Source organism: Neodiprion fabricii, chromosome 5, assembly GCF_021155785.1.
Source record: "Neodiprion fabricii isolate iyNeoFabr1 chromosome 5, iyNeoFabr1.1, whole genome shotgun sequence".
Taxonomy (NCBI): domain Eukaryota; kingdom Metazoa; phylum Arthropoda; class Insecta; order Hymenoptera; family Diprionidae; genus Neodiprion; species Neodiprion fabricii.
This window is the reverse complement of record NC_060243.1, coordinates 22,017,291-22,045,211: the sequence shown is the minus strand read 5'-3', so window position 1 is coordinate 22,045,211 and position 27,921 is coordinate 22,017,291. Positions and strand designations below refer to the sequence as shown.

The window sequence follows — 27,921 nt, the reverse complement described above, 5'->3', positions numbered from 1 at the left end:
TAGCTGTAGAGCGAGGTTTCATATCAGTCCACAGCTATCTCGAACGAATACGAGACTATAGATAATCCAACAATATTCGCACATGCAGGTTTTTACAGTTCCTGTAAATGAGGCAATCAAATGGTAAAATCATTGTAAAACATATTTATAAAACCTTTTGTTTATACATTGAAAACCAGACGAAAATCGTTCATTTGACTTATAGGTTTACAAAAATATTTCACAGGCTAAAGGTTCCTGTAATAACAGTGGCATTTTCATACTTAAGAATACTTGAGTGTTGTGCTATTAACGCATGTATTGTCTAAAAAAAAAAAAAAAAACAACTATTTTCCTCATCCAATAAACACCCCTCGAAGGTTTAAACTGAAAAAATTGGCAATACATTCTGGAATAAATGAAGCAGCAGCCCTTTCCTGGCCTCAAAGCTTCGACCTCCGGATATCGGGGAACATGTATGTTTGCAGTCACGCCTTGGCCAGCTCCTTCTTTAAATTGTCAGCGAGCTTGTCCATAAACTCGAACGTCTCAAGATAGTCTGACCTTTTGACATTGTTCATGCCCTTGATGCAAATTGCCAAATCTTTGGTCATACTTCCAGCCTCGATCGTATCAATGCAGACTTTCTCCAGAGTCTCTGCGAATTTCTTCAACTGGTTGTTGTTGTCCAGCTTAGCACGGTGTAGTAGGCCCCTTGTCCAAGCAAAGATCGAGGCAATCGGATTGGTCGATGTCTCTTTACCCAGTTGATATTGGCGGTAATGCCGAGTGACTGTTCCATGCGCAGCCTCAGCCTCCACCGTCTTGCCATCAGGGCAGAGAAGCACAGAGGTCATCAGGCCTAGAGAGCCATAACCTTGAGCAACGGAATCTGACTGAACGTCTCCGTCGTAGTTCTTGCAGGCCCAGACAAAGCCACCCTCGGATTTCATAGCGTAGGCAACCATGTCGTCAATGAGCCGATGCTCGTACCAGATATTCTTTGCTTCGAACTTGGAACGGTACTCAGCCTCGTAAATCTCCTGGAAAATGTCCTTAAATCTGCCATCATATTTTTTCAGGATGGTGTTTTTGGTCGAAAGATAGAGCGGGTAGGTCCGAGCCAAAGCATACTGGAAAGAGCTGTGGGCAAAGTCACGGATGCTCTCGTCGGTGTTGAACTGGGCCTGAGCGATGCCAGCCCCCTTGAACTGGTAGACAGTGTGCTGGATTTTGTCGCCTGACTCACCTGTCCAGGTGATTTCCAGTTTACCGGCACCTGGTACCACAAAGTCTGTGGCCTTGTACTGGTCAGCATGGGCGTGACGGCCGATAATAATGGGTTGATTCCAACCAGTCACCAGCCGCGGAATATTCTTGCAGATTATAGCTTCCCTGAAGACAGTGCCGCCCAGTATATTCCTGATAGTGCCGTTGGGGCTCTTCCACATCTGTTTCAACTTGAACTCCTTGACTCGATTTTCGTCCGGAGTTATCGTCGCACACTTTATGCCCACGTTATATTTCTTTACAGCCTCCGCGCAGTCCACCGTCACCTGGTCATTAGTTGCGTCCCGGTTCTCCATACCCAGATCATAAACGTGCAACTCAATATCCAGGAATGGGAGTATCAATTTGTTCTTGATAGAGTCCCAGATGATACGAGTCATCTCATCTCCAAGAATGTCAACGACGGGTCCAGCCTGTTGGAAAAATGCTGTTTCTTTAAGTATTTTCATAAGAAACTGCTGAACATCTTATTTACAACAATTTCATTGTACAATCTAATCATGAACGGAAATTCCGAGAAATAATCAAACTATCAATCAATTGATTATTACGGCTTATATCGCGTGAGATAATGATCGCTGTGATATCCACATTGTAGTAGGAATCTTATCATTCGAAACTTATTAGCTTTCACTCGACCTCGAGCTTGTTTTCTATTTAAGTGAAACAATCGACATTCCACGGCAAACGATCGGTCGACTAAATGTGGGGGGGAGGAGAGGGGATCGACCTCTGCACAGTGCACCATAATGTGCACTATCATCCAAGGTGGTTTGGAACGGGGTTCTAATCATGCAATAAATACGGAATACTTCGGAACACGAACGCTGCGAACAATAAAGTTCCCCGAAAGGTGAATCGCAAGTGTCTCATGATTTGAAGTGCCTTCTCTCAGTCGCGGCATTAGTATAGAAACTGGTTAAAACGGATACGCGACGATCGCGACCGGCCGAATGAGGCTCGAATGTTTTTTAAACTGCAGGAAGATGAATCGGCTAACAGGGCGACGCCTCGGGGGAGTGTGATGGATCAGGGTGAGATATGTACATTCATAGATACCTTGATCTTAGCCATAGCGATTGACGTGGAGCTGAAGTTTTTCGATGTCTGTGTCGTCCACGTAAGGTTTCGTCTGCGCGATGCGTCGAATGAGGAGTTTCGGTCGAGCAGAGCGACGGACGACGTACTGCAGCGAAGTAATCGAGCCGCACTGTCCACCGCGGCACTCGGTCCTAACAGGCGAGTCAAGGAACGGAACATGGCGCCTGTTATTGTTATTATTACCGGATTATACGACTAGGGGATAGGATGAGTACGTGTACGGAACGGGTTGCGTACCGCGTATCGAACGATCCTAGAGTTGCACCGTCACTGGTCCCGTCGACCGGGTTCCCGAGATGTGTTATCTCTCGCGGAAAGTTGTGTACCCCAGGGACCTTTGGACGCGCTCCCCGGGTCCGAAGAGTACAATAAACCAACGGTTTATTGTCATTGACGGGTCAATTGATGCCACCCCTACATAAAATTGATAGCGAATTCTAGACGTTAACAGTATTGCTGACACGCGCCATTCTTTTAACGGGAGTCGGTTACGCAATCGATTGCCGCCTAGAGCGGTCAGCCGTCGAGTCAATCGGCCGAAGCCCGAGAGGCAATGTAACAGCGGCGGCATCCGCCATAAAATATCGGACTAATAACAGCTGCCCTCTAGACTATCTACATAATTACGGTTCGCAATATTTTTTCATTTTGCCCCGAAATATCCGAAATATGTACTGCACATGCATTAAAGGTACTGTGTGGTGTTATTTAAAAGGCGGGCTGAATTAGCAATTTCTGTGAGGGTCATGCGTGATAATAACGTCTTGTTAATGCCTCAGAATAAATGAGATATTTATTTTCGAAGTCAAAACAAGGATGAAACTACGACATTTGCTACACTGATATGTAATGATATTTATGTCTCATTTGTAAACCACTGACCTCTACTTGTATGCTAGAGATTAGTGATGTAAACTCAGTGGTTTACTACAGAAAATTATACCGCTAACTTCACAGAGTTCGGCCATTTTCAGCACTCATTAGCTAGTGGAGCTAGAGAGTAAATTTGAGACCAAACAATAGGAGAGTGGATTACAGCGCCACGGTGAACAAACGATAAATGATATCTCCAGATTTCCAAGTTTTGTCAGTTGGCTACATTGAAGTCTGAGCAGGCAGAAAACAAGAGCAGAAAAATACATCGCGCTGCATCGCGCTGGCTACCGCGTTGTATTTTAGACTATCGCCACACGTCAAACCACAGGTTTTGTGTGTTGACAGGTGACACTTCCTCGCAAGGACAATTTTGATACCCGGCTCCCCAGTGCTTACGTTAAATTTTACCATTCTGCAATATACAAACATCCGCTAGGTTATTTGAAGATGTTGTCGATGGAGAGAATACCTGAGCAAATCGGTTATTTGGTATTAAAAGAGGACGGGGCGGTACTCACGGTATGACAACGCGATACAAGTCGAGAGCTTCATCATTGTTTACTTTTGTTTTTTTTTCAATGCTGTCATTTCAGTCGGGTGGAGAGCTGGAAAACGACGAGAGAATTGCAAACATTATCATGAGCCTGATCACTCTGACCGACACGATCGATCCCAAGGCGTTTGCGTCCGATGAAACATTCAACAAAATATCCATAACCTACGAAGATCACTGCTACGTCATATGCCTGTCAAACAAGAAGGTTCACATTGTTAAGAAGAAGATAACCGCGTTGACCTCATCTCAAGAACAGCAGCAGCAGCAGCACCTGCCAGTGATTGCCTGATGAGTCAAATATTGCTTATCGAAGTAATTACAAGGAACATATGTTAAGTTGAAATATAAAAATGAGACATGTAATAAAGCAAAGATCGCAAATGTGAACGGTAGCAAGTTTCCTAGCTTTTTTGCTAGTGGTTCTGTTCATTGCACCTAATCGACTAATTATAGATGTAGTTGGACAGCGAGGGTGATTCTTCGGTTTTTAGGCAGTCTGCGCCATCTATGAGCTTAGCGAAACTTCTATGACTGAACAAAGATGCTGAAATCTGCGCGAATATTTTTTAATTGTCAGGAATACGCATATGTACGCATGCATAAATGTGTGTAGTTATAATCGGTAATAATACGCGTGGGAAATATAACCCGTTAAACAATGATTGGTAGTATTGTTTTGATGTAAACAAATGGCCACCATCAAGGTAACCGAACAAAAGGTGATTTTATGTGGCGAATACGGGGTCGGGAAAAGTTCGATATTTAGGCGATTCGCGAACAATACCTTCGTCTCAAACAATGATAGAAAATCGACTTTGGGACTTGACAATATCAACAAACAGTACACCATTGACGAAAAAACGATTCGCGTAAGTAGCACATTTGCCTGTTATGTTCAGTTATTTTCACGCGTGCAAGTGCAGCTTTAAATTTGTTGTGTCGGACAAGTATACTCATTTGCACCTGTCAATTTTGGCTAATTTTCTACAACGTTGAGGGTGGTCCTGACTTTTCAGCTGCAGTTATGGGACACAGGAGGAATGGAGAGGGTTGCCTCTATAACATCCAGCTACTACAAATTTGCAGAGGCGGCAATATTGGTCTTTTCGCTTGACAATCCGACCTCCTTTCACCTCCTCTCACAGCACCTTCTTGACATTGTAACTTACGCGGAAAACGCTAAGATATTCCTTTGCGGGAACAAGAGCGACTTGGAAAGCGTTGATCCTCAGGTCACAGATGTGGAAATGGAACAATTCTGGTGAGAGAAATAATCTAATCACATCGTAATTATATGTTAAGAATTAAAGCAATAAGTTCATTGACAGTCGTAACTTTTGTTTCCCAGTGAACAGTGTCACAATTTGATATCGGCGACGTACAAAACGTCGTGTAAAACGGGGCATGGGGTTGATGAAATGTTTGAAGATATTGCACGCCATTTGGTCGAGGCAAACAGATCGCGTATGGAACTGCACGATATGGACAAGGACCACTTCAAAATCACAAGTTCCGACGAAATCGACGAGCCATCCTGCTTGTGCTAATTTTGATTCAGCTTTTAATGCCCAGAACACGTTTCTCTAGTCAACTCAAGAGGAAACGGATTTCAATTTAAAAATGCATGATTTATGTCATGACAAACGCTGGCTGAGCATATATTAATATTATAATAATTTATTGACGGAGGATGAATGATGTGTGGCGATTTGATAAATTTTCAAAATAAAAATTTATTCATTTATCATAAACTCTTATACTACTATGCAGCGAATGCAATGCTGAAATCTGGAAACTTGAAATCTCACTAAGCTAGTCATAATTTACTATGTATCACTTAACAAATAATCCGTGTACAAAGCCCTTTTTGAGTAGGAACTGTTCAGTGCTGCGTCCATTTGATTGACTTGATATCGATACCCTCTTGTACCATTTCCCACAGTGGACTGGCAGGAGGAAGAGAAAACAGAATTATATCAATTTTACAAGCAAACAAAACTATTGCTAGAGTTTCAATTTTGACATCGAGCGCATAAAACACATACCTCATCTCTCTGAGTCGAATAACGTGGCGTATGATGTTATGCGCTGTGTAATCGACTTCTTCACGAGTAGTGAAACGACCAATTCCAAACCTGAAATGCCCAGTAATTTGCCATTGTCAGCATTTATATGTCAGATATCCTAGTTTGCAAAAATTGTACATTCATGCCTACCTTATACTGGAATGTGCCAGGTCTTCGGCAGCTCCAATGGCACGTAAGACGTAGCTTGGCTCTAGACTGGCGCTCGTGCAAGCTGAGCCGCTGCTCAACGCCACATCTTTCAAAGCCATCAGCAATGACTCTCCCTCGACAAAAGCAAAAGAGAGATTCACACAGCCAGGATACCAGGCAACTTCATCACCGTTACGCACCACATTCGTTAAACTGCCCATTATTTTTTGTATCAAATGCTGGGAAAGATCTTCTATATACTTGTGGTCATACTGTAAACGTGGAGAAGAACACAAGTGTTAATCCAGATCATTTTCAGTTAAAATTGAAGATAATACTTAACACCAGATACTATCAAACTGACGTAAAAATGTGATTTCTTTTGAAATCAGAGACTGATGAAATTCCTGGAAATTTTCTGAAATTTCCTTGTAAAATAATAATCTCATGAGATTTTCAGGTTTTCCCAATTTTCTGTAATGTTGGACACTTTACAGTGAAGCATATAGAAAGTTGAGAAAGTGTTGTACTAACCGCCATTTCCTTTTGTGCGAGCTCGCAAGCAGCCCCCAGCCCAACCACCAGAGGTGCTGGCACCGTTCCACTTCTCATGCCTCTTTCCTGACCCCCGCCACTTTGAAGGGCTTCGACACGAACCCTTGGCCTACGCCTGACGTAGAGTGCTCCTATGCCTGAAACATTAGTTGAAATGCATGGATATTTTGAAAAATTTCTCGACCTCTTTATGCACTACCTTTTGGCCCGTACAACTTATGACCACTGATCGACATGAGATCTATGTTCATCGCGTTCACGTCGATCGGAATTTTTCCTACAGCTTGCGCAGCATCTGTGTGAAAGAAAACTTTCTTCCTTCTGCAATATCAACAAATATGATAATCTGTTCACTGCTCAATACTTATTGCTTTTACCTTTGTCTTGTTCTGAAACTTGAAATATATTTTACAGTATAACAACCTGCATAGAGCTCCAATCTCTGCAATTGGCTGTTGGACACCAATCTCGTTGTTCACAGTCATTATCGAAACAAGTGATGTGTCAGGCCTCAGAGCAGCTTCAAGTTGGTCAATGTCGATTAATCCATTGGGTTTGACAGGGAGGTATGTGACATCGAATCCTTCAGCTTGCAAAGCTCTGCAGGAGTCCAAAACGCACTTGTGTTCCTATGTAAAAAGAACAAGTTGAGAGACCTCAATACTTCTCATCAAATGCCCGTGGCTTCATACTTCATTATGCTTTACAAATATTTCCATTCTGGTCTCCAATTAATTTTATTTCAAGCATGCAATATATTTGAAACGGAATGTAATCACAAAATTAGAAACAAACTACGTAAGCCAACATCAATGATTAGTTCACAGTGAAAATATTATCAAATGGAGCATTAACTTCAACTAGTTTACATCGTATCCAATTATCCTTTTCAACTCACAGTTTGTGTCGTTACAACGTGCTTTTTCTTTTCCTTGTAAAATCTAGCCACACCCTTGACAGATATATTATTGCACTCCGTGGCCCCAGACGTGAATATAATTTCCTTTGGATCAGCTCCTATCAGATCAGCAACTTGCTGCAAGAGAAATTGAAAGAGGATAGAATATGAAGCATGAAGCACTTAGAGAAAACGAGATCCTTACTAACTTTCCGACCACGCTCAACAGCTGCCTCTGTTTCCCATCCATACATGTGAGTCCTGGAATGCGGATTGCCGTAGTATGTTGTCATGTACGGCATCATCTGGTCCAGCACACGTGGGTCCTGAAATGAGAATCGACGTATCAGTTGACACCCAGATGTACTAATACTGATTAAAACAAGTTAGCGAAGTTTAGCGATTGAAATTTTTCCAAACAAACCGTTATTAAAACAAAATACGTTTATACAATCACAAGTGTGAGATTAAGAATAATTTTAATTCCGTTCGAGAGGTGGATAATTACCAATGGTGTAGTGGCCTGGGCATCCAGATACAAGGGCCGACCCTCCGCTGGACCCTTTTTGTACTCATCACTGATGGGAGCTGGAAAAAAACGATTTTTAACAAGTAGTTAGGCGCAATTGCATAATTTGTAGTAAAATCTTTCGTTTACTAGTTCAGCGTACATTCGAATTCTTTGACAGCCGCGTAGTGTCGCTTGGGCGACGAAATCACTTCGTTGACGTGGTGATCACGCGCAAGAGGCACGAGTCGTTTCCACAAACGAAACATTCTTCCGTTTAATCGGCCTTCTTCAGTCGTGCGACATTTACTCAATCAGTTGGCCGGTCACGCGCTCAAAAAAAGGAGGAATTTGGGTTAGGAATCTCGATGCGAAGGCAGAGGAAACTGTGCGGATCTAATCAAGATCTTGAATCTCGAGAGTCGAAAGCTAGGCGTACGCAGGATCACCGATCAATTGGTGCCGCGACGAAAAGAGATTAGTTGGAATCAAGTGAAGTGAAGTGCGGTTAACCTAAAAGAGCGTCGGTAACCCTGATAGAACAGCTCCTGCTCGTAACTGCGGTTCTGTTTGCCTCTCACCAATCGGAAACTCGTCGCCTCGGCCTCGATCAGCCGTCAATGGGGCGAAAAACTCCCTGCAGGATGTTTGTTAAGATTGTCATTTGCTAATTGCACTTTACACGTACGAATTTGTGATAAAAATTTGATGCGACGCAGAGACGTTTAGAGTTAACTGGTACAGTGCGTTGTTTGGATAGATTCAACTATGCGCGCATGAGCTGTGCCAAAGTGACCAATATGCATTCAATATGTGAAATCATCTTTCAGTATTCTTCTTTTCCTCTGATGGTTACCATTTTTGAGTAGTCATTGTTAAGAGTGCCCTGGTCGATTTTGATGTTGACTTATATATTTGCAAATATCGAAGTCCACGTATCTCAAACGCAAAAACGAGCTCAACATCCCGATTCTATACGCGATTCTGTACAAAAACACTTTTATACATTTGCATTTAACGCAGAAATAAAGAATTGGCATGGATTCTACGAAATCACTATAATAAATAAAATTTGTAGAATTCATACCCTTTAAAATGACCGTTGACATAAAACGTTCATAAAAATTTTTTTAATCTGATCAACGCTGATTAGGGTCACCGTTCTTAAAACGTCAATAGTCTCCAGTCAACGACAGTCTTCAATGAGTCAACGAAATGACACAGCCTTTATAAATCAGTTAAAATAATTTACCAAGTAAAACTCTTGTTCGAAACATTCATTTACCTTCGTCTCATTTACGTGTTATGTTACTCTTCTGGATTTGTTTTGAAAATGCCGCGTCAATTTCTCATCTGTACTGCTCTGTGACAGCCGTGGTAGCAGACTGAACTAAAAGTACGCGTGCTTTTTGTTTGTGTCAACAGTACCGACCCTGTGCCGACGCCCGCGAGAGTGTAATCCTGATTTTCCCGAATTTTCCCTGCACTGTATTATCACAAATCTTAACGATTTCTACAACAATGCTATTCGTAACTGTGTAAAATCACCCTTAGGTCGTACTGTATTGCGATTCTTGCCCAAAGTTGAACTTAAAATTAGGTTTGCTTATATTATTGCCGATACATAACCTAAAATTCGACTCATCCTCTCACAAATTTTAGCGATTTTAGCCCCATGGTTCGTGGATCACTTCTCGTGTTCTCTTAGATTTCAGCCTCATGATGATGGATGCCGCGATTGAAACAGAGGAGGTGATAGAAAAACCACCGGTTAGCGTGCCAGTCGTCAGAGTTCCCGTCAAGCACACCAACCTCGGCATCAGAAGTCACGCAATGTAAGCTAATTATTGGTCGACCCGTAACTCATCACTTCCGCGCCAAATATCAGATATCACATGTTCCATTCTGCAGGGACATGAGCACAATGGTTGAACTGACGTCGTTCAGTTCCCTTGGGAAAATTCAGCCGTTTCTTGTCACTCTCTCCACAACTGCAGCGCTCATCGTCGACCTGCATTGCCATCTCAAGGACAAGGAGGTGTGTGGTTATCTTGGGGGGCATTGGGACATTAATGCTCACAGTGAGGTTCAGTTCCTAATACATATTTGTAGACAACATTGAAAATTGCGGGTTTTTATTAAGGATCTTGATACCCATAGATTTGACAATAAACTACGCGTTTCCATGCCGATGTAATGGGAAAGACAAAACTGCAGCTGCAGCAACTGAGGCTGAAATTGCACGAGCCATGGAATGGAAGCATCTCACTTTGGTAGGATGGTATCATTCCCATCCTAGGACGCACGCGTCGCCGTCGCTCCGCGATGTCGATTCTCAACTAGACTATCAGATAAAGATGAAAGGACTGAGTGACAATAGTTACACACCATGTGTCGGGCTTATCTGCTGTGAGTTTCGTTGTTAGCGTTTTGGTCATCCCAACAGTCTTAAATTTTTGGCTCACTTTTCGCAGCTCCGTATAACACAGATAATAACTGCTACGAGTCAAACTTCAACTTCTTTTGGTCGCTCCCTCCACCGGAAAATCGGCCTCACGAGTACCCGAGACCAATGCTGCTCAGCTACACCCTGTCCCAGGAACAATTCCTTTCTCAGGAAGCTATTGATGAAATTGTAAGATGTTCAGCACTGAATTTCAATGCTGTAGTTAGCGACTGTGCAGCAGTTAAGGTATCTACTATAATGGCTGGTTTTTAATTTTTCAGAAAAAATGTGTCGAGTATTACAAAAATGACGGCTGTGTCGACTTCAAAGGAATCTTTAACGGTTCTGTGACGTATTTGGAAAAATTGAAGGCAAGTATGCGACGCGTGCAAAAACTTTGTGTATTGAGAATTATGAAAAGTAAATCAGTGCTAGATAACATTTTTGTATCATTCTTTTTCGTAGAGCTCATTGGAGTCAAAACTACCGAGGAACCAGTCAAACGGATCGTACTGGGACGCCATCAGAGAAATCGTTGCACCTGGAATGGAGGATCCGCCAACGACAACGCAAACATCGAGCATAGCGGGAAATTCGGATATATTTTCGAATGTCAAGTTCCCGTTGGTGCCTGACCCCATGGGCCGTTCTGGCATCAATCCTAACAATCTTTTCCTCACTCCCGTAAACTTTAAACTAGACTCTAGCGTCTCCATACTGAAGCCGTTCAACGTGCCGTCGACTTCGAAGGACAAAAACGACACCCTTGAAGCCACCAAAGGGCAGAAATTCGACTTACCGATGCCGGATATGAATCTCAATGCGAAGCACAAGTTGCCGGCTGAATTCACATCCGGTGAACTGACCGTTTCAGTAAAGAATTCCAATCCAGACTACGATTTCTCAACCGCGGACTTTTCCAAGGTTAGCAATCTCCTGTCGAGCGATTCCAGCTCCCACGGTGCCGGCAAGAACAGGATTCCTGAATTCCCACTCGCCGATATATCGCAGCTGAGCAAATTCTCGGACCTTTCGAAGCTGGCCAACTTTTCGACCAGCGATTTGGCCAAACTGTCGGGTTTCTCAATAAACGACATTGCCAAGACGTCCCCAGCCTACGCCTGCAACCTAGCCAACCTGTTCAACCCCCTCGGTGGTAAGGCCCAGGACGTGACAGTGATCGACGTTAACAAGACTACCGAATTTCCCATATCCGAATTCATCTCTTCCGACATCTCGTTTAAGCCCTCTGACGTCGTCAAGGGTCTTGTCGCAATGTCGACCGTCGATACAAAACTCACTGTCAGTGAATTGCCCGTCGGTGAACAGAAGAAGAACCCCGACTCCGGGGACTCGTCGAAGTCAACCAGAAACGATTACTCTATGGACGACGTTTCCATCGCGAATGTAAAGTCCGATTTTGGTACTATGCTGGACATGACGGTGCACGGCATGAAGCCGCAATCTGGCGGCAATGACTGCCCAGACTCTTTGAATTTGAGCATAGATCATCAGTCGGGAAAGTGATGGAAGGGTGAGGGGAGGGAGCGAGGATCGTAGATCGATCACGTCGAGGCTCGTTTCACGTTGTAAATCGGTATTGCTACTTACTTTAACGAATACGGTATAAGATATAGGTCTTACAGGTTTCACCATGACGAATTGAACTGAAACTCAAATCGTAGGCTGTAGTATTTTATTGGACCCTGCATACACAACAAAGCGATGTAATCTCTCAAATTTCCCCATTATTCTGGGTGGGAATATTATCGTATGTACTCCCACGGTCACTGCATCTGTAGCTCCTGGGAGGGGCAACCGAAGATACATGGCAATTTAGGTGAGAAATTCTGTGCGAAATTAAACGTATAACTTCGTTGCCTATCTCGGGGACGACAGGTACCGTGACCGTGATTGTACCTAGGTAAACATAACACGATTGTTGCGGATGGGATGCTTCCGGCGATTTTAACGGACGTAGTTATTCTGAAACATTACTTTTTAGAACCATGACTTTATTACCGTGAATAAAAACCATTTTTATATCTAAAACTATCTTTTCGATGGGTGTCATCTTTGCTTTTGATATTATAGATTTTTTGTTTTGTGTACCCGTATTTCCTGCCGCCTTGTGATTCTCTACCCGCATCGCACTCCGTCGTGTCTGTTGCCTAATCTTAGGCACTTTTGCAAAGATCCTTGAAGGGATGAAAATGATCTACACTAGATCATATAATTTTGCAATCTGGATTTGGAATATTACTGAAAAGCGCTTTAATGTTTATACCTGATATATAATATAGTCTCGTTAATCAAAGAGACTATACATGTTCCAGACATTCTAGATATGATTGCAGTATTGCAGGTAACTTAGAATAATATGTTACCAATAGTTAACCCTTAAGCTCGGACAGAGCGAGCGTCGCACGTTGGGTGACTATAGTCACCGCTTGAGCCGAAAGGGTTAATTAGCTGGTGAAAATTGCAATTTTCAGGATCACCTTGCCAGTGGCGAATATACGTGAATTGGAATTGCAGAAACTCCCGCGGGATCGCTATTGCATCCCCCTTTCTGAACATCCGTTACGAAAAGGCTGCAGCCATATGGTAGGAATGCGGTGCTCTCGCGGATCTATATATCGCAATCGGAGAGTGTAGGTATAATATCTACGTATTATATATATACATACACATGTGATACAAACTTTCCGAAGTATGTGACATTTGCTTTGCGACAGGGCCACGGCATCCCCGCTCCCTTCTCTTCCCTTCTCTCACTATCCATAAGTCGGTCTGCTCTTTCTGATATAACAGATCTTTCGAATGACGTCGCGTCCAATCGGATACCGAGCTCACCTTCGTGAAAGTATACGGTGGCCCTGCCGCCCGGGATCTATGGCCAGTCTCTGGCCAGTGGCCCCCAGCACACAAACCTTTAATCCTCGCGCGTTCTTCGTCCGCGATTTGCCTTCATACTGCTTTCACCGCGGTAATGCGATACGTATATGCGGAGAAAATACAATTCCATGCAATTTTAATTACCACCGCATCATTGTGCCCCTTCCCATTGTTCATGTATAGCTGATGAACCTGAGGAAGGGTGACAAAGTGTTATCAGTGCAAAACAAGAAGCTACCCAGTCAGATCCGGGATATCGGGATGTCCGACGTTCGAGTTTAACCACTCTGCTGGATCACTTGCAGATAACATCGCGGAGCGAAAGGTGCGTGCGAGAAATCATTTTCGTATTCCTCGATACGACTTAAGTCGAAAATCGTCTAAAGACTTCCGATGTAGAGAACTTCGCGACTCTGCAGATGAGGTTAATTAATGATAACATTTTTTTTAACCAAACGATGTCTTAGCAAGAAATTTTAAGCCGAAAAATATCGAATCTAAAAAACCCAAAATGATATGTATAATGTTTCATAAATTATGTTTTCGAGAACACGTTATAGATCCACAGATTTGCGGAGAATGTTAATATGTAGCTCACGTTACCTTGGGCTCACCGGATAGCGGTAGTTTTTAACGCTGACAGACGAATTGACTGTACAAATTTAAAATCTAAAGACATTTTGAGGCCTCGAAGTCTCAGCGGAAATAGTTTAGTTAAAATTAGGCTATTGGGCAACGAATTTTGGTCGACTTTTCACTTCGTCGCATGTTGTCTGGGTTGTTTACCTAATCAAGACAGCTGGAAATTCCACTCGACGGTTGTCTTCCCGCGTACGTCTAGGTATGGAATCATGCTCTGGTCTACTTTCTAACACACCAGGTGACTCCTTAAGGCAGCGAGCCGATCAAACAGCGGATGTAGCGTGCAGTGTTTGTTTGCCGTAGCTTATTATTATTTCTGCGCATAGGTATTAATACTTATTTATAACACACATTTGGTCAAACGGGAGCGGTTCGGTTCCGTTGTGACGCAGCTGTGGAATCCGTGTGATTCAGAAAATCACGATGAGGTTTATTAAGTGCGTGTAAAGAATTTCCAGTGATTTCATCCGCTGCAATGGACCGGAAACGACTGTCAGAAACTTACGCCAGTTGGCAGGTTACTACATCTCCCGATACCTATTTCTCGAAATCAGATGTACCGACCAATGATCATTGCGGGCATGTGTACATATCCGTCACTCTTCTGCGCCCCCGATTCAGTGCTCTTTCTCTATTTTACGATCTGCACCAGATAAATTCCGTGCAGGTTGAAATGATATTTATGATATACTTATCGAATGTGTATCGAATTATTATTCGTATTTATAGTGGGCTGTGTAAGAAATGATCGATTGAAATCAAACTGTCCACCTTTCTTGATTCATAACCAGCTTAGACGCGCATAACTGTACAATTCCTATTCACCGGGGGACCAGGCGCGTGGGCGATGTATGTATGTAAGTACGTACGTGTCATACTGCGAGTGTGCCGGAGGTGAACGTGAAACGTGGGATTGTTTATTATTCACCTTGCAACTTTTCGTCGTTTTATTATTCAAGCACATATAACGCATGCTTTTTAAATCCTCACTCGTACAATACGGCCATTTCTGTACAATTTTTGAAAAATATACTGTTACATGCGAGGACATATGATTATAACTATAATTCGTGCTATCCGCCGCGCTCTGATTGCGTAATAATAAACCGTTTGCAGCTAACAACGTCGTTCGATCACCTTCTTCACGCAATCGCCGACGATTTACTAGAAAGTCGGACAAGACGTGCCAGGCTCAACCGGTGGGGAATAATTGATGACTATCCCGGCTTTTTCGATGCCGAAGAATTCCCAATGATTCAGTTACCGAAACCGATCTTCTGACTCCTGTTCTACACCAACTAATTGTACGCGATCTAATTCACTAGTAAAGGGTCCAGGCGAAGCTGGCTGCCTACCAGTAGGCGGATGGCGGTTAATCTAGGGGTGAGAAGTGGCGTCGGTCGATCGGTTGTTGAATGATGGCATTATTCGATGCTAGTCTCTTATTCGCTGGTATACCTACAATTCATTCAAAAAAACCTTAGTAGATCGGTGGGCTTGAGAACTGCACGCATTCTCGAATGTATAGTATAACAAATAGCTACAGATACATGAGTGTGATAACTAATTCTCAGCCGTTTAGCAGCCGCAGAATCGATCCAGTGATCGAGTTTTGAGATGGTGAAAGTCAGTCTTTGTTATACCTACTGCAGAGCGAGTAGCCGTCGGGCGACCGCAAGCTCGAGCTAGGGTATAATACGTGCAGCCATCTACCCATTTCGCACGTATAGTCGTTGCGAGAAAAACGTGGCGGTTAAACAACGAGAGGGTCACTCGAAATTGTACTGATCCTATCAAAATTGAATTGAATTGTAATGTGAAATGACCGGATTGCAGGGCGTTACGGTCGGCTTGTCCATTGCCAGCGCCTGAAGCAGAAAAAAAAACTGTCAACATGGCTAGTTTTATCAAACGACGCACACTTTGAAATTTCAATGTACTTAATTGTTTTTCTACACAATTAGCTTGTACCTACTCATTTAATTGACTGACGATGCCCGAACTGTCATAGCCTCCCATCATGACGTATCATATAGCTTTTATTTCCATGTTTCGGGTTACCGATTTCTTTTTATATACCTCCTTTGGCCTCCACTGCCTGGAGGTTCTTATAGCGTCCGGGTTATTTTCAAGTATATACAGCTCGTATAGGGAAAACCTGTAGCAGTAAAATACGAGGCGACAAAGGCGTTAAGCTGTATATAGATCCCACGTCAAACTTTCTGTTACCCCATCATACAAATTAGTCAAAAATATCATATCCTAAACATTCCGAGCGCTATTAATTCTTAGACAGTGAGAGGTAGTGGGGGGTATTTGAGGGAAAGTTTCTTCCGTTCTGCACATTATATACAGCACGACTGATAATAGTTGGCGTTCTACTTATTTCTAGTGCTCGGTATAACACCGAGACGCTGTGGTTATACGTATTATACCTTCCCTTCGCCCGTTCGATGTGCGTGGACGTGATCGCCGATGGTATTATACATGATACTGCACTGTATACCTATATACGATGTACGAAAGTGGGAGTGTGGCCCAAGGCTGTAAGTTATAGATCGCTGAAATGCGGCAACGTAACTTTTCATATTATTCTTACATCGTCCTGTGCAATCGGTGCAGATAATATTGTTTCACTCTTTACTATACACGCATTTCATATAGGTATGTTACATAGGCACCTCCTTGCAACATTTTGCGCTGATATCTGCAACGTTGCGAAATACCTATTTTACTATTATTGCGGTCGCGCAGGTTTGGTCAGTTGAATTATTTTTCTCCGTAATTTCACTAATTCTACACGAACTCAAGCATTTCTCAAGTTTACCAAGCAAACCGCTGATCCATTACGAACCCGGGCTGTGTATGCTGGCTGACTCACAGTTTCACCCGCGGTGAAATTATTCTTAAAGCCTTATTGTTACATGCCATTCATACTTGCCTCTCAGCGAACGCGGTTAAAGAATTCGCAGCGCTGAGTCAATCTCCCGGATGCTCACATTAATAATGGTGCGAAAATTCTTCACGTATGACTTTTAATTGATTGTTGTGTGGTTGTAGTATAATTTTTCGTCTCGTTGTAATCATCAAGGGCATGAAAATTTCTCGATCAAGTCTAAAGTAGACCGTGTTTAACAGGCAATAGGTCGTAAGCGTCGTTGAACGGCAGGAGATTTTAATGACGCAAACGGTTGCATAAGCGATGTCGCATGTGTAGCATATATCTTATTCCGATTGAGACGGCATAACTGATTGAGGTCTATTGCCGTATTTTCAATACTCGATATTAAAGCGAAATAAATGCTTGGTAAAATGCACGATATACGTTAATTATCATTACAAGTATTGACAAATCGTCAAATAACGAAGCGAAGCCCACAGCGATGGACTTCCGTGAAAACATTCGTACATATAGATATAGCGCATGTTCTATGTATGTACAGTATTGCAAGACGTAAAGGAGACAGGCGTCAAAGCGCGGAGGACAAAGGCGTCAGGGCAAGGACTTCGTATCGTGCACATCGTGGGTGTAAAAAAAAAAAAAAAAAAAAACAACAACAAACAACCAAGAAGACAACGGTGTATACATATATGTATAAATTTTTACACCGGTAAACCAGCTAGAACCTGTTTGTGCGGTTCGCGCGGTTTTCGTCCCGGTATTATGTCTATAGTGATACTCAGCGAAAGTGCACTGCAGCAGCTTGCAGAAGGAAGGAATACGTATAACTGCACAGATTTCTTGGTTACAGCCGGTCGCGCATTATCGGCTATTCGGTTATAAATAGACACTGCGGAGGCAAAGCCGTCGCGTTGAATTCATGCAGGCTGAGGGTGTCGCCGCATGAGAAATCCTCCTCCTGTGGATCTTCAAGGTCGGGCTGTCGCGAGAGTCACGAACTCCGCCGCAAGCAACGCTGATCCAGGTTCCCTGGCTCCAAAATGTCATTCCTCAGCGAAAAATTGACTCACGCAGCCCAGGGTCCAGGGCGGGTCTGGCAACCGGCAAGGCTACGCCCGACGTCCTTGCCGCTCGCGTTATCCGGCTGCGTGTCGCTCCTTTCACTTTCCACGTGGCGGACCCGAACTCACTGCTATCGACTTCGTGAAAGAGACGGCCTTTTGGCTCGATCACGCTGCCGACCGAGACGGCGAGATTCCTCCACGAATATTTATACGTCAACTAGAAACAAGTTCTGGGCACGCGAAATGCCCGGATCTTTGTCCTGCCCTTCGACGATGCGATATACATGCTGCAGCTGTATGGTGGACAATGTTATTCAACTGAGACTTTTTTTTACCGGTCTTTGTCTCCCAGTGCCGGCGATCTCGCGCGCGTTTTAAACAGAGGTCAGAAATCACTTTGTGGATCGGATCAGTCGCGGGGTGCACACGCAAGAATCTTAATAAATTGCTTAGGGTTAGCAATATTTTGCTCGTCATTTGCAATAATATATCCGGATGTCTTGACGGCGACATGCAAATGACAGGTATTGAACTTTTGTCTCCGGTTTGAAATGCGCTTGGCACAAAAAGTCGAAAGATCGCTGATCTGAATTATGATGACGATTGTCTTTCTCTAGCTTTTCAGTGAAACTGCTTCACCATGATGAAGAACCAGAATGGCGGTGTTCCGGAGGCGGGAAATGTCGGCCCGGACGAATTTTCAGATGACGAGAGCAGCCCGTTGACTGGACAGGAATACGCTGGAAGGTGATGGTTGACTTGTAGATTGATCAGTAATGCAGTCTAGGGACTGATAAATAAGCGCAGGAAATTATGGAAGGCGCAAAGCGTCATAACTTGTCGATGTACCTGTATACTAATTTTTGTACCCCCTTCAGCCAAAGAACGGCAGTGCCGGAGACGAAAGGATGGGATGTGTTTCGGAATCCTCCGATAAAAATAGACTCTGGTTCGATGGCGAACCAGAAGTGCCTGGATGTAACGCTGCAAATCACAAAGGTCCTGGCGTACCTAATTGTCTTCGTCATCGTGCTCGGAAGCGGCGTCATCGCCAAGGGGACAATCCTCCTCATGACTTCCCAGCTCAGGGCTAACAGGACTATTTTTTACTGCAATCGGATGCTCGGTAAGTCAGTCAGATCGCTTATTTTATCCCCTGTTTGCTTATTGAAATATTATCCGAAAATTTTGTGAGCCATTTTTCCGACAAATTTCATAAGCTTATGCTTGGTATTTATTTCGAAGTATAAAACAAATTGACAAAGACCTTGTGCGTTTTCTTCAGGCAGGGACAAAACGTTCGTAGTTACGTTGCCGGAGGAAGAGAGAATAGCCTGGGTATGGTGCATAATAATCGCTTTCGCGGTACCTGAGATCGGCACGCTACTAAGGAGCATAAGAATCTGCTTCTTCAAGTCGTGGAAGAAGCCAACAGTCGGTCAGTTCATGCTCGTCTTCGTTATGGAAACGTTCCACGTCGTCGGTCTCGCGCTGATGTTCATGAGCGTTTTACCCGACCTCGACGTCGTCCAGGGTGCCATGCTGACTAACTGCGTTTGCTTCGTTCCCGGGCTCCTTGGTATATTTGAATTCAGAATATCATCTCTTTTATAAAATATTACAAACTGCCGAAAATTCTTACTACGTGACATCATCGCAGGGCTGCTTTCTCGGAACAAAAAACGTGACGAATCCAGGCGATTCGTCCTCGTTCTCGTCGACCTCGCTGCCCTTGCCGCTCAGGCGACAGCATTCGTTGTCTGGCCGCTTATTGATAGCTCGAAGCCTGGCTTGTGGCTAATCCCAGTCGCCTTGATCCTCGTATCCTGCGGTTGGTGGGAAAACTACGTCTCTGTTCAGAGTCATTTAGGTAAGAGTGGATGTGATAAGCAGTACCCAACAATCGGAAAAGAACAGAAACGGATTGAGAATTTCAGTACGATCTATTCCGATTTCTTGATCCAAACGGATGTTTCGTATTCTTCGAAAAGAATTAATTTGGATAGAAAGAATTGAATCGGATTGATAATTGCCATCCCTTATTCTAAATAAATAATTGAAACGAACAAGCTATTAGAGGTGGCATTGTCGCGAATATGACGGGATAGGAAAGAACAGATAAAATCGAATAGAAACGAATAAACAGATTAAAACGAACAGTGTCTCATTGGAATAACTCATGCTTAATTCGGAAACTTGAAGAAATGGGATTCATAATTCTGCTAATCGTTCCGTTTCTATTCTTTTCCGATTGTTGGGGACGCAGCTCACAGCTAGAATGCCAATATCCAGTAAACGCTGTATAATTTTCGCACAGGTATAATAAAAACTCTGGGAAGAGTCAAGGAGGAGATGAGACTGACGAGGTACTTCACTTACATATTCGTCTCTGTGTGGAAGATTATCGCTTTCTTCGTAAGCTCGGTCGTAATACTGCACAATAAAGGCTACACCGTGGGCCACCTGTTCACGATGTTCGGCAGCGCGTTCGGCGACCACAAAATAACCGTGACCGAGGTTTCGACGACCGCAGCCGGCGCAACACCCGATCTTTTGGAAATCCTGCCGAACGGAGAGACGGAGACGATAACCGCGGACTTCAGCACGCCTATATATGTCCTGCTGATCCAAGTATTCGGGTCGTACTTCGCCTACGTTTTCGGTAAGTCGTCGCCGTGGAATTAGGCACGATAAACTTTTGCCGATAACGCTGTCGATTTTCCAGGCAAGTTCGCCTGCAAGATCCTGATCCAGGGATTCAGCTACGCGTTTCCAGTGAATCTCACGATTCCCGTGACAATCTCGCTGCTCATCGCTGCCTGCGGCCTCAGGAACGGGGATCCCTGCTTCTTCCACGATACGATTCCCGACTATCTGTTCTACGAATCTCCGCCGCTGTCTTTCCTCGGCGACTTCATCTCCAAGCAGTACGCTTGGGTTTGGCTGCTTGGGCTCCTTTCCCAGACCTGGTTCACTCTTCACATATGGACGCCGAAGTGCGAGCGTCTTGCTTCGACAGAGAAGCTCTTCGTGGCGCCGATGTACAACGCGCTGCTGATCGACCAGTCGATGGGATTGAACAGGAAGCGAGATGATCAGCCCGAAGTCACTGTGGAGGTCAGCAGTAATTTATTAATCATTCCTAGTCGTATTCAAGTCACCGTCTCGCTTAAAAATGTACGATTATTCGATAATTGCGTGCAGGACTTGGCTGAGATTGAAAAGGAGAAGGGCGATGGGGACTACGAAACGATATACGAACAGACCGATGGGTCCGCGACTCCGCCGTCGACCGTAAAGAACAGCGATCTTGTTACGAGGATCTTCGCTTGCGCGACAATGTGGCACGAGAATAAAGAGGAGATGATTGAGTTCTTGAAGAGCATCCTCAGACTCGATGAGGACCAGTGTGCGCGCAGGGTCGCCCAAAAGTATCTGAAAGTCGTTGACCCCGACTACTACGAGTTCGAGAGTAAGTACAAGACTTAATATAAATTACTTTATACAACTCCCACATCCGTCGCAGGTGATTAGATATGCTCGACTAACAGTTTTTCCATTGATTTAATACTGACTCATGCCTCTTCAGCCCACATATTCTTCGACGACGCCTTCGAAATATCAGATCACGATGACAACGAGTCTCAGGTGAACCGTTTCGTCAAACTTCTCGTCGACACGCTGGACGAGGCGGCTTCCGACATTCATCAGACTCGTATGCACGTCAGAGCGCCGAAAAAATTCCCAACTCCTTACGGTGGTCGTCTCGTGTGGACACTGCCTGGAAAGACCAAGATGATTGCTCACCTCAAGGACAAGAGCAAGATCCGTCACAGAAAACGTTGGAGCCAGGTAACAGTTGTCCTCATTGCGGTAGGAACAGTTTTCCAACTCTCTGTCTCCGCTTCGTTATATATTCAATTTCATTACGGTGGTGTTTCGTTATTGCAGGTGATGTACATGTACTATCTCCTCGGTCACCGACTAATGGAGCTGCCGATTAGCGTGGACCGGAAGGAAGTAATAGCCGAAAACACGTTCCTCCTCACCCTGGATGGTGATATCGACTTCCAGCCGGCCGCCGTCAAGCTTCTAATCGATTTGATGAAGAAAAACAAGAATCTCGGCGCTGCTTGCGGGCGTATTCATCCCGTTGGTTCCGGTAAGCTTGGATTGTGAAGAATTAGCTGTCGTCGTCTTACACGATCTCTAAATGCGAGCAATTCTCAACCTCGTTCACAGGCCCCATGGTGTGGTACCAGATGTTTGAGTACGCTATTGGACATTGGCTTCAAAAGGCGACGGAGCACATGATCGGCTGCGTACTTTGTAGCCCAGGGTGTTTCTCGCTTTTCAGAGGCAAGGCGCTCATGGATGACAACGTCATGAAAAAATACACCACCAGGTCGGACGAAGCCAGGCACTATGTCCAATATGATCAGGGAGAGGATCGGTGGCTTTGCACTCTGTTGCTGCAGCGAGGCTACAGAGTCAGTGAACATCTACCCTAATAGTTTATCGAGCTCTGCCACCAGAATGTAGAATTAAAGCAACGGATACTTGCAGGTCGAGTACTCGGCTGCCAGCGACGCCTACACTCACGCCCCTGAGGGTTTTAACGAGTTCTATAATCAACGACGTCGGTGGGTGCCTTCAACAATGGCGAACATCATGGATTTGCTGATGGACTACAAGCGAACGATCAAAGTAAACGACAACATATCTCTGCCGTACATATCTTACCAGATCCTCCTGATGGGTGAGTCTTAGTTATATTAACTTTGCCTCATACTTTACGCTTTGTTTCATTCGAACGTCTGAACGCTGACGTTCCGTTCTATTAACAGGAGGTACGATCCTTGGACCCGGTACCATATTCCTTATGTTGGTGGGAGCCTTCGTCGCTGCCTTTCAGATCGACAACTGGACCAGCTTTTACTACAATATCATTCCAATTTTGCTCTTCATGGTCATCTGTTTCACTTGTAAATCTAACGTACAAGTGAGTAATTCTCGAAAGGTTTTTACGGTTCACCAACGAACGCGAATTTCTGTAAACTACGTCCGTTGGCCTTTTCAGCTTCTCTGTGCCCAGATGCTATCGACGGGTTACGCGATGATCATGATGGCCGTAATAGTTGGTACCGCTCTCCAGCTGGGCGAGGACGGAGTCGGCTCACCCTCCGCGATATTCTTGATAGCAATGTCAAGCTCGTTCTTTATAGCCGCCTGCCTTCATCCTCAAGAGTTCTGGTGCATCGTACCGGGGATAATATACCTCCTGTCGATACCCTCGATGTACCTGCTTCTGATCCTCTACTCTATCATCAACCTGAATGTCGTTTCTTGGGGAACGAGAGAAGTCCAGGTTAAGAAGACAAAAAAGGTTTGTGCCGCTCGCTATCTGCATCGCGGAAATGTGTTTTCTAAAGGATTGAACTTACGCGGTGAAATTCGTTTTTCATTAATCAGGAGATGGATCAAGAGAAAAAGGAAGCTGAAGAAGCGAAAAGCAAGGCGAAGCAGAAGTCGCTACTCGGTTTCCTCCAGAACGGCGGCGGCAGCAACAACGACGATCAAGGATCGATAGAAATCTCATTGGCTGGGTTATTCAGGTGCATGCTGTGCACCCACGGCCAACCCTCGGACGAGAAGCAGCAGCTGGTCGCCATCGCAGAGTCCTTGGAACAGCTGGGGAAACGCTTGGAAACTATAGAGAAGTAATTAAAGTTCGTTCATCATCTCACCGATCAAAGGTTGCAGCCTTAGATGTAGAACTAAACCAGCCGATCCTCGATCCGTCAGGGCCGTCGATCCTCAGGGTCACGTTTCGGGCAGAAGACGTGCGTCCTCCGTCGGATCGCGGTTCGTCGATCCAATGAACCCGATCGAAGAGAACCCGGTTGACGAGGGCGAGAGGGACAGTGACACGGAGACAACGGTCAGCCAGAACACGGAGGGGAATCGCGAGCGCACTTTTCTTGCGAGTCCTTACTGGCTCGAGGACGAGGGACTGAAGAAAGGCGAGGTCGATTTTCTCTCGCCCCAGGAGGAGCAGTTCTGGAAAGACCTGCTCGAGAAATATCTCTTTCCAATCGACGAAGACAAAGCGGAGAAGGTATAAGAGACGACGTAAACAGGTTTTGCAATTCCTCGCTGGCGTCGGGGAATGTTTTTCAATATCTGATGCTGCTTGAACACCAGCTCCCATTATATTATTCATTCATAAGCTTTCGTTTTACCAAATATCAAGGTCTTGCCGTGTATAAATTATAATGATTTCTTTGATGATTGTGACACGTCAGGCACGCATAGCTAGCGACTTAAAGGACCTCCGCGACCAGAGTGTCTTCGCGTTCTTTATGATGAACGCCCTTTTCGTGCTGATCGTATTCTTGATGCAACTGAACAAAGACGAGCTCCACATTAAATGGCCCTTTGGCATCAAGACCAATATTTCCTACGACGAGAGCTCTCAGGAGGTAAAGACCGCTCTGCGGGACCCAAAGACTCGCGTTCGTGACGCTGCACCAATGTTTAATTGTACAAAATCGAATTTTTATCCGTGACCGACGATTGAACGGTAAAGCTGATGCGAACAAAGTTGGGCCCTCGCGGAGTTTTTATTCATTACTATCTTAACGACTTGTCTTTTTTATATCCACAGGCAAGGATCGCCGCAGACTTGATTGAACTACGGAACAAAAGCGTGTTCGCATTTTTTATGTTCAATGCGCTCTTCATTCTGATCGTATTTTTACTACAATTGAACAAAGACCAGCTGCACATTGTATGGCCTCTAGGGGTCAAGACAAACATCACCTACATAGTGGAAACCTCAGAGGTACCGGTACTCCGGGTGCCTCTCAGCCCGGGACTAACTTCCGGTGTATAACTCCGTTCTCGGGTCGTCTTAACGATTATATTCATTCTGGTTACATTGGTGTTTGTTTGTTTCTTCAATTTTTTTTTTATTGGTAAATACAGCACCTACACAGGTTTATCCGAGAACGAGTTACACAAGCATGGCTGCTATGTGGTGTTGATTGCACTTGCTGATGCATATTACATACATGTGTGTGTCCTACATCCATACTTATCGTCAACCCCACCAATTATCGGCAGGTTATTTACAACTCGGGATTTCGAATTTTCGATAATTTGCATCACTTACGCGAAAAACAATTCGGCAGAATCATTTTGGAGAGTAGAGGTCTAAATTTTGCCAGTCCACCAGATCTAAAATTGATGCGAATTGTAGACTAATCAAAATCTTGATCCCCGAATCTTCTGGAATGAAAATTGGTGGAGTTATCGTTATACATAGGTATACATATATTAATCAAGTCTGCCTGTCAATAACATCACGATATACCTTTATTTTTCTCTGAGTACAGTTCACTTGGTTAATAATTAATCAACGAACACTTCCTCACTTAATTAATTCTCGTTATTATCATAGCACAAAACGGACGTTATTTAAAAATTTACACCGATTACCGAATAAAAAACCTTTTCAGGATTATTATGTACCCATAACATCGGCGTGCGCACTGTGATCTAAAAACTAATCCTGCACCTGGGGTCCCGACAACAAGGATCTGTTGTGGCTAACTCAATCCACGTTTTTTGCATGTACGATACTGCATAATATGCCTATATTTTACAGGATATATTGCGATAACACCGTTTTCTGACTTACACACAAAGAAATGAACTCGGAAATTTTGGTTTCACATCTCCGGCTCTATTCTGAAAATAATAACAGGCTTCAATCCCACGTTTCTCATAGCCACCGTATCTGATCGAAAACCAGAATTTCTGCGTGTATTCCATTTCTGCAAAATAAATTTCTCAGTGTACCTACATGCACCTTTGGCTCTGGGTTTTATGTACAGACGTCTTCGTCATCGGATTACCAAGAACTGATGCGAACTGTTTACCACTTTATAGGTACACATCACCAAGGAGTACCTACAGCTCGAGCCGATCGGTCTCGTCTTCGTCTTCTTTTTTGCCTTGATTCTGGTCATCCAGTTCACTGCCATGCTGTTCCATCGCTTCGGGACCTTCGCGCATATTCTCGCTAGCACGACACTGGACTTGTTATACTGTTCCAAAAAGGTAAGTCGCGAAGAAGTGGTCGAGAGTGGAGATGAGCGAGTACTTATTACCACAATTTACGAACAGACAAAGGACCTCTCCGAGGAAGCGTTACTGAGCAAACATGCGGTCGAAATAGTTCGGGATCTCCAAAGGTTGGACGGCATGGAGGGTGACTATGACGAGAGTACCGGCAGCGGACCGGGGAGGAGAAAAACGATTCGTAATCTGGAGAAGAGTCGGCGAAAGACGCAGGCGATAAATACTCTGGACGTCGCATTCAGGCAGCGGTTCTTTAGCATGGCTGAGGGCGCCGGTGGGTTCAATTTTGCGTTCGCTAAATGCGGCGTCGTTCGAAATATTCGTTAATGTGGAAAATTGCACGATTCGTTTCACAGGATTGCCACGGAACATGTCGACGAGGAGGTCGACCAAAGCGTTCAAGGCGTTCGAGGGGCGTCGGAACAGCATTATGGCTGAGAGAAAGAAGTCCCAAATGCAGACGCTTGGCGCTAATAACATTTACGGGGCGGCCGGAAATCCGCTCGGAATTCAGCCGAGGCCTGCAAGGAGCAGTCAAATTTCCGTCAAGGAAGTGTTCGAGACGCATCCGGGCGTCATCAACCACGCCTACGAGTCTGAGGAAAGTCCAAGGAACAGTCTGAGAATGCAGCCGAGGATCACTTGGAGGGATCCCAACTCAAAGGTGTAGAGATCATATGGGAAAAACGATTTTAGGGAAAAAATACTTGTAGTGCAATATTATTATAATTTTCTTGTTTTTCTAACGCTGCGTGTATGCAAATTATTTGATAGAGAAGTGGCTGACCATGAAATGAAAATAATACGCTTAACAATCTTACCGTATTTATATGAAGTGAGATGTTGTACACGGTACAAACGTTTTCAAATGGCTCGATACTACATGTTTGGGAGAATTTTTCTTCAATCACACCTTGCCGACCGAATTATGGTCAATTATACGTCTCATGCGCACATGCAGGTACGACTACCATGAACGAATGTAGACTAATTAATTACGACAATACTGCAGGCCATTGCAGCCTATTAAGATACCGAATATCGTTAGCTTCTTCATTATACAAGTCCTGCGTAACTATGAGTGTATATTTTATGTCGATGAGAGGGAATAGGTGTATTTTTGTATGTGATATTTTAGAGATTTGATATATCAGTTATCCGATAGTCAATATAGTATATTATACGATTTCATAGACGTTTAGGCGAAGTGATGAACAATATTCGCCTGAGTTTGGCGACCCTGTTGGGAATAAATCGTCACACTGCTTGAAAACCTGCATATTCTCATAGAATTATTAAACTCATCTTAGTAAATAAGCATAGAAGATATACTTATGTATACGTACTATTATAACAACGATATTGTTATGATGAGCATTATTGTTACTATTGTTATTAATTATTATTACTATTATCATTATTATTATCGATATTTGCCATTTCATTATGTACATTTATGATATGTAATAAATAAGTCTAGTAAAGTAAAAAAAAAGTTACAATTACATCGATTAGTTTGAAAATACGCCTCAAGCAAATTACTTTCGAGATTCCATGATGAATATTTTAATAATTAAGGATACTCGTGTGGCTTAAAATTCTGTAAATAAGCTGGATCGATGGAAACTTCAAGTACAGAAGCGAGTTACGTCATAACTAAGTAAAAATATATAAATTAGTCATAGTTATTAGATTCCTTCAAATTGATTTGATGAACTGCAGAACTCTCGATAAGGTTGGATGCATAGCTAGTAGATAACGAAGCCCAATTTTATGTTTACGTAATCGGTTAAACTTGGTTGAACAATCTATAGCACCTACGAACAAACTGGATGCTGCGTAGAA

General features: G+C 43.9%; 6 protein-coding genes across 10 annotated transcripts; 4 read left to right on the top strand and 2 right to left on the bottom strand.

The window, feature by feature from the left end:
- Positions 1–129: 129 nt before the first annotated feature.
- On the bottom strand, positions 130–2,786 carry LOC124184017 (isocitrate dehydrogenase [NADP] cytoplasmic). The gene is made up of 2 exons (XM_046573300.1): positions 2,329–2,786; positions 130–1,682 (listed from the first exon to the last, which is right to left on the bottom strand). The coding sequence occupies exons 1-2, from the start codon at positions 2,527–2,529 to the stop codon at positions 468–470; spliced, it is 1,416 nt and encodes a 471-aa protein (XP_046429256.1). The 5' UTR covers positions 2,530–2,786; the 3' UTR covers positions 130–467.
- Positions 2,787–3,460: 674 nt separating this feature from the next.
- LOC124184020 (ragulator complex protein LAMTOR4 homolog) lies at positions 3,461–4,189 on the top strand. Its single transcript, XM_046573304.1, has 2 exons — positions 3,461–3,765; positions 3,840–4,189. Exons 1-2 carry the CDS (start codon positions 3,694–3,696, stop codon positions 4,089–4,091), a joined length of 324 nt encoding a protein of 107 aa, XP_046429260.1. The 5' UTR covers positions 3,461–3,693; the 3' UTR covers positions 4,092–4,189.
- A 122-nt stretch (positions 4,190–4,311) lies between these two features.
- On the top strand, positions 4,312–5,553 carry LOC124184019 (GTP-binding protein YPT6). Its single transcript, XM_046573302.1, has 3 exons — positions 4,312–4,671; positions 4,819–5,063; positions 5,151–5,553. The coding sequence occupies exons 1-3, from the start codon at positions 4,492–4,494 to the stop codon at positions 5,347–5,349; spliced, it is 624 nt and encodes a 207-aa protein (XP_046429258.1). The 5' UTR covers positions 4,312–4,491; the 3' UTR covers positions 5,350–5,553.
- Positions 5,516–8,278, bottom strand: LOC124184018 (cysteine desulfurase, mitochondrial). Its single transcript, XM_046573301.1, has 10 exons — positions 8,143–8,278; positions 7,980–8,059; positions 7,681–7,797; positions 7,472–7,609; positions 6,997–7,202; positions 6,773–6,894; positions 6,553–6,710; positions 6,019–6,290; positions 5,848–5,937; positions 5,516–5,748 (listed from the first exon to the last, which is right to left on the bottom strand). The coding sequence occupies exons 1-10, from the start codon at positions 8,246–8,248 to the stop codon at positions 5,685–5,687; spliced, it is 1,353 nt and encodes a 450-aa protein (XP_046429257.1). The 5' UTR covers positions 8,249–8,278; the 3' UTR covers positions 5,516–5,684.
- A 330-nt stretch (positions 8,279–8,608) lies between these two features.
- Positions 8,609–12,472, top strand: LOC124184016. 4 transcript variants are annotated; one of them, XM_046573298.1, is made up of 7 exons: positions 8,609–8,717; positions 9,688–9,814; positions 9,891–10,060; positions 10,140–10,388; positions 10,454–10,614; positions 10,707–10,796; positions 10,891–12,472. In XM_046573298.1, the coding sequence occupies exons 2-7, from the start codon at positions 9,699–9,701 to the stop codon at positions 11,950–11,952; spliced, it is 1,848 nt and encodes a 615-aa protein (XP_046429254.1). In that variant the 5' UTR covers positions 8,609–8,717; positions 9,688–9,698; the 3' UTR covers positions 11,953–12,472. The 4 variants fall into 4 exon arrangements, with proteins under 4 accessions (XP_046429254.1, XP_046429252.1, XP_046429253.1 ...); XM_046573296.1 differs by lacking the exon at positions 8,609–8,717 and adding an exon at positions 9,334–9,579; XM_046573297.1 differs by lacking the exon at positions 8,609–8,717 and adding an exon at positions 9,387–9,467.
- Positions 12,473–13,279: 807 nt separating this feature from the next.
- LOC124183205 (chitin synthase chs-2) lies at positions 13,280–27,748 on the top strand. Of its 2 annotated transcripts, none has more exons than XM_046571381.1 (20): positions 13,280–13,648; positions 18,549–18,678; positions 18,810–19,057; positions 19,217–19,510; positions 19,592–19,801; positions 20,249–20,593; positions 20,657–21,048; positions 21,136–21,403; positions 21,521–21,783; positions 21,883–22,093; positions 22,174–22,421; positions 22,498–22,690; positions 22,779–22,933; positions 23,012–23,317; positions 23,404–23,651; positions 23,737–24,049; positions 24,599–24,775; positions 25,885–26,055; positions 26,122–26,350; positions 26,433–27,748. In XM_046571381.1, exons 2-20 carry the CDS (start codon positions 18,572–18,574, stop codon positions 26,744–26,746), a joined length of 4,692 nt encoding a protein of 1,563 aa, XP_046427337.1. In that variant the 5' UTR covers positions 13,280–13,648; positions 18,549–18,571; the 3' UTR covers positions 26,747–27,748. The 2 variants fall into 2 exon arrangements, with proteins under 2 accessions (XP_046427337.1, XP_046427336.1); XM_046571380.1 differs by lacking the exon at positions 24,599–24,775 and adding an exon at positions 24,237–24,413 and having other exon boundaries at positions 13,282–13,648; positions 26,433–27,744.
- The last annotated feature ends 173 nt before the right edge of the window (positions 27,749–27,921 follow it).

Excerpts from the sequence above, each read along its gene's own strand:
- LOC124184017 (XM_046573300.1), bottom strand. The coding sequence starts at position 2,529 with ATGTTCCGTTCCTTGACTCGCCTGTTAGGACCGAGTGCCGCGGTGGAC. Across the intron at positions 1,683-2,328 it reads TCGCTATGGCTAAGATCAAG|GCTGGACCCGTCGTTGACAT; the intron begins GTATCTATGAAT and ends TTTTTCCAACAG.
- LOC124184020 (XM_046573304.1), top strand. The coding sequence starts at position 3,694 with ATGTTGTCGATGGAGAGAATACCTGAGCAAATCGGTTATTTGGTATTA. Across the intron at positions 3,766-3,839 it reads AGGACGGGGCGGTACTCACG|TCGGGTGGAGAGCTGGAAAA; the intron begins GTATGACAACGC and ends CTGTCATTTCAG.
- LOC124184018 (XM_046573301.1), bottom strand. The coding sequence starts at position 8,248 with ATGTTTCGTTTGTGGAAACGACTCGTGCCTCTTGCGCGTGATCACCAC. Across the intron at positions 7,798-7,979 it reads CCCAGGCCACTACACCATTG|GACCCACGTGTGCTGGACCA; the intron begins GTAATTATCCAC and ends TTCTCATTTCAG. Across the intron at positions 6,711-6,772 it reads TAAGTTGTACGGGCCAAAAG|GCATAGGAGCACTCTACGTC; the intron begins GTAGTGCATAAA and ends CTAATGTTTCAG.
- LOC124184019 (XM_046573302.1), top strand. The coding sequence starts at position 4,492 with ATGGCCACCATCAAGGTAACCGAACAAAAGGTGATTTTATGTGGCGAA. Across the intron at positions 4,672-4,818 it reads TTGACGAAAAAACGATTCGC|CTGCAGTTATGGGACACAGG; the intron begins GTAAGTAGCACA and ends CTGACTTTTCAG. Across the intron at positions 5,064-5,150 it reads GTGGAAATGGAACAATTCTG|TGAACAGTGTCACAATTTGA; the intron begins GTGAGAGAAATA and ends TTTGTTTCCCAG.
- LOC124183205 (XM_046571381.1), top strand. The coding sequence starts at position 18,572 with ATGATGAAGAACCAGAATGGCGGTGTTCCGGAGGCGGGAAATGTCGGC. Across the intron at positions 19,802-20,248 it reads CTCTGTTCAGAGTCATTTAG|GTATAATAAAAACTCTGGGA; the intron begins GTAAGAGTGGAT and ends ATTTTCGCACAG. Across the intron at positions 22,094-22,173 it reads TATTCATCCCGTTGGTTCCG|GCCCCATGGTGTGGTACCAG; the intron begins GTAAGCTTGGAT and ends CCTCGTTCACAG.
- LOC124184016 (XM_046573298.1), top strand. The coding sequence starts at position 9,699 with ATGATGATGGATGCCGCGATTGAAACAGAGGAGGTGATAGAAAAACCA. Across the intron at positions 10,061-10,139 it reads TTGGGACATTAATGCTCACA|ATTTGACAATAAACTACGCG; the intron begins GTGAGGTTCAGT and ends TGATACCCATAG. Across the intron at positions 10,615-10,706 it reads AGGAAGCTATTGATGAAATT|AAAAAATGTGTCGAGTATTA; the intron begins GTAAGATGTTCA and ends TTAATTTTTCAG.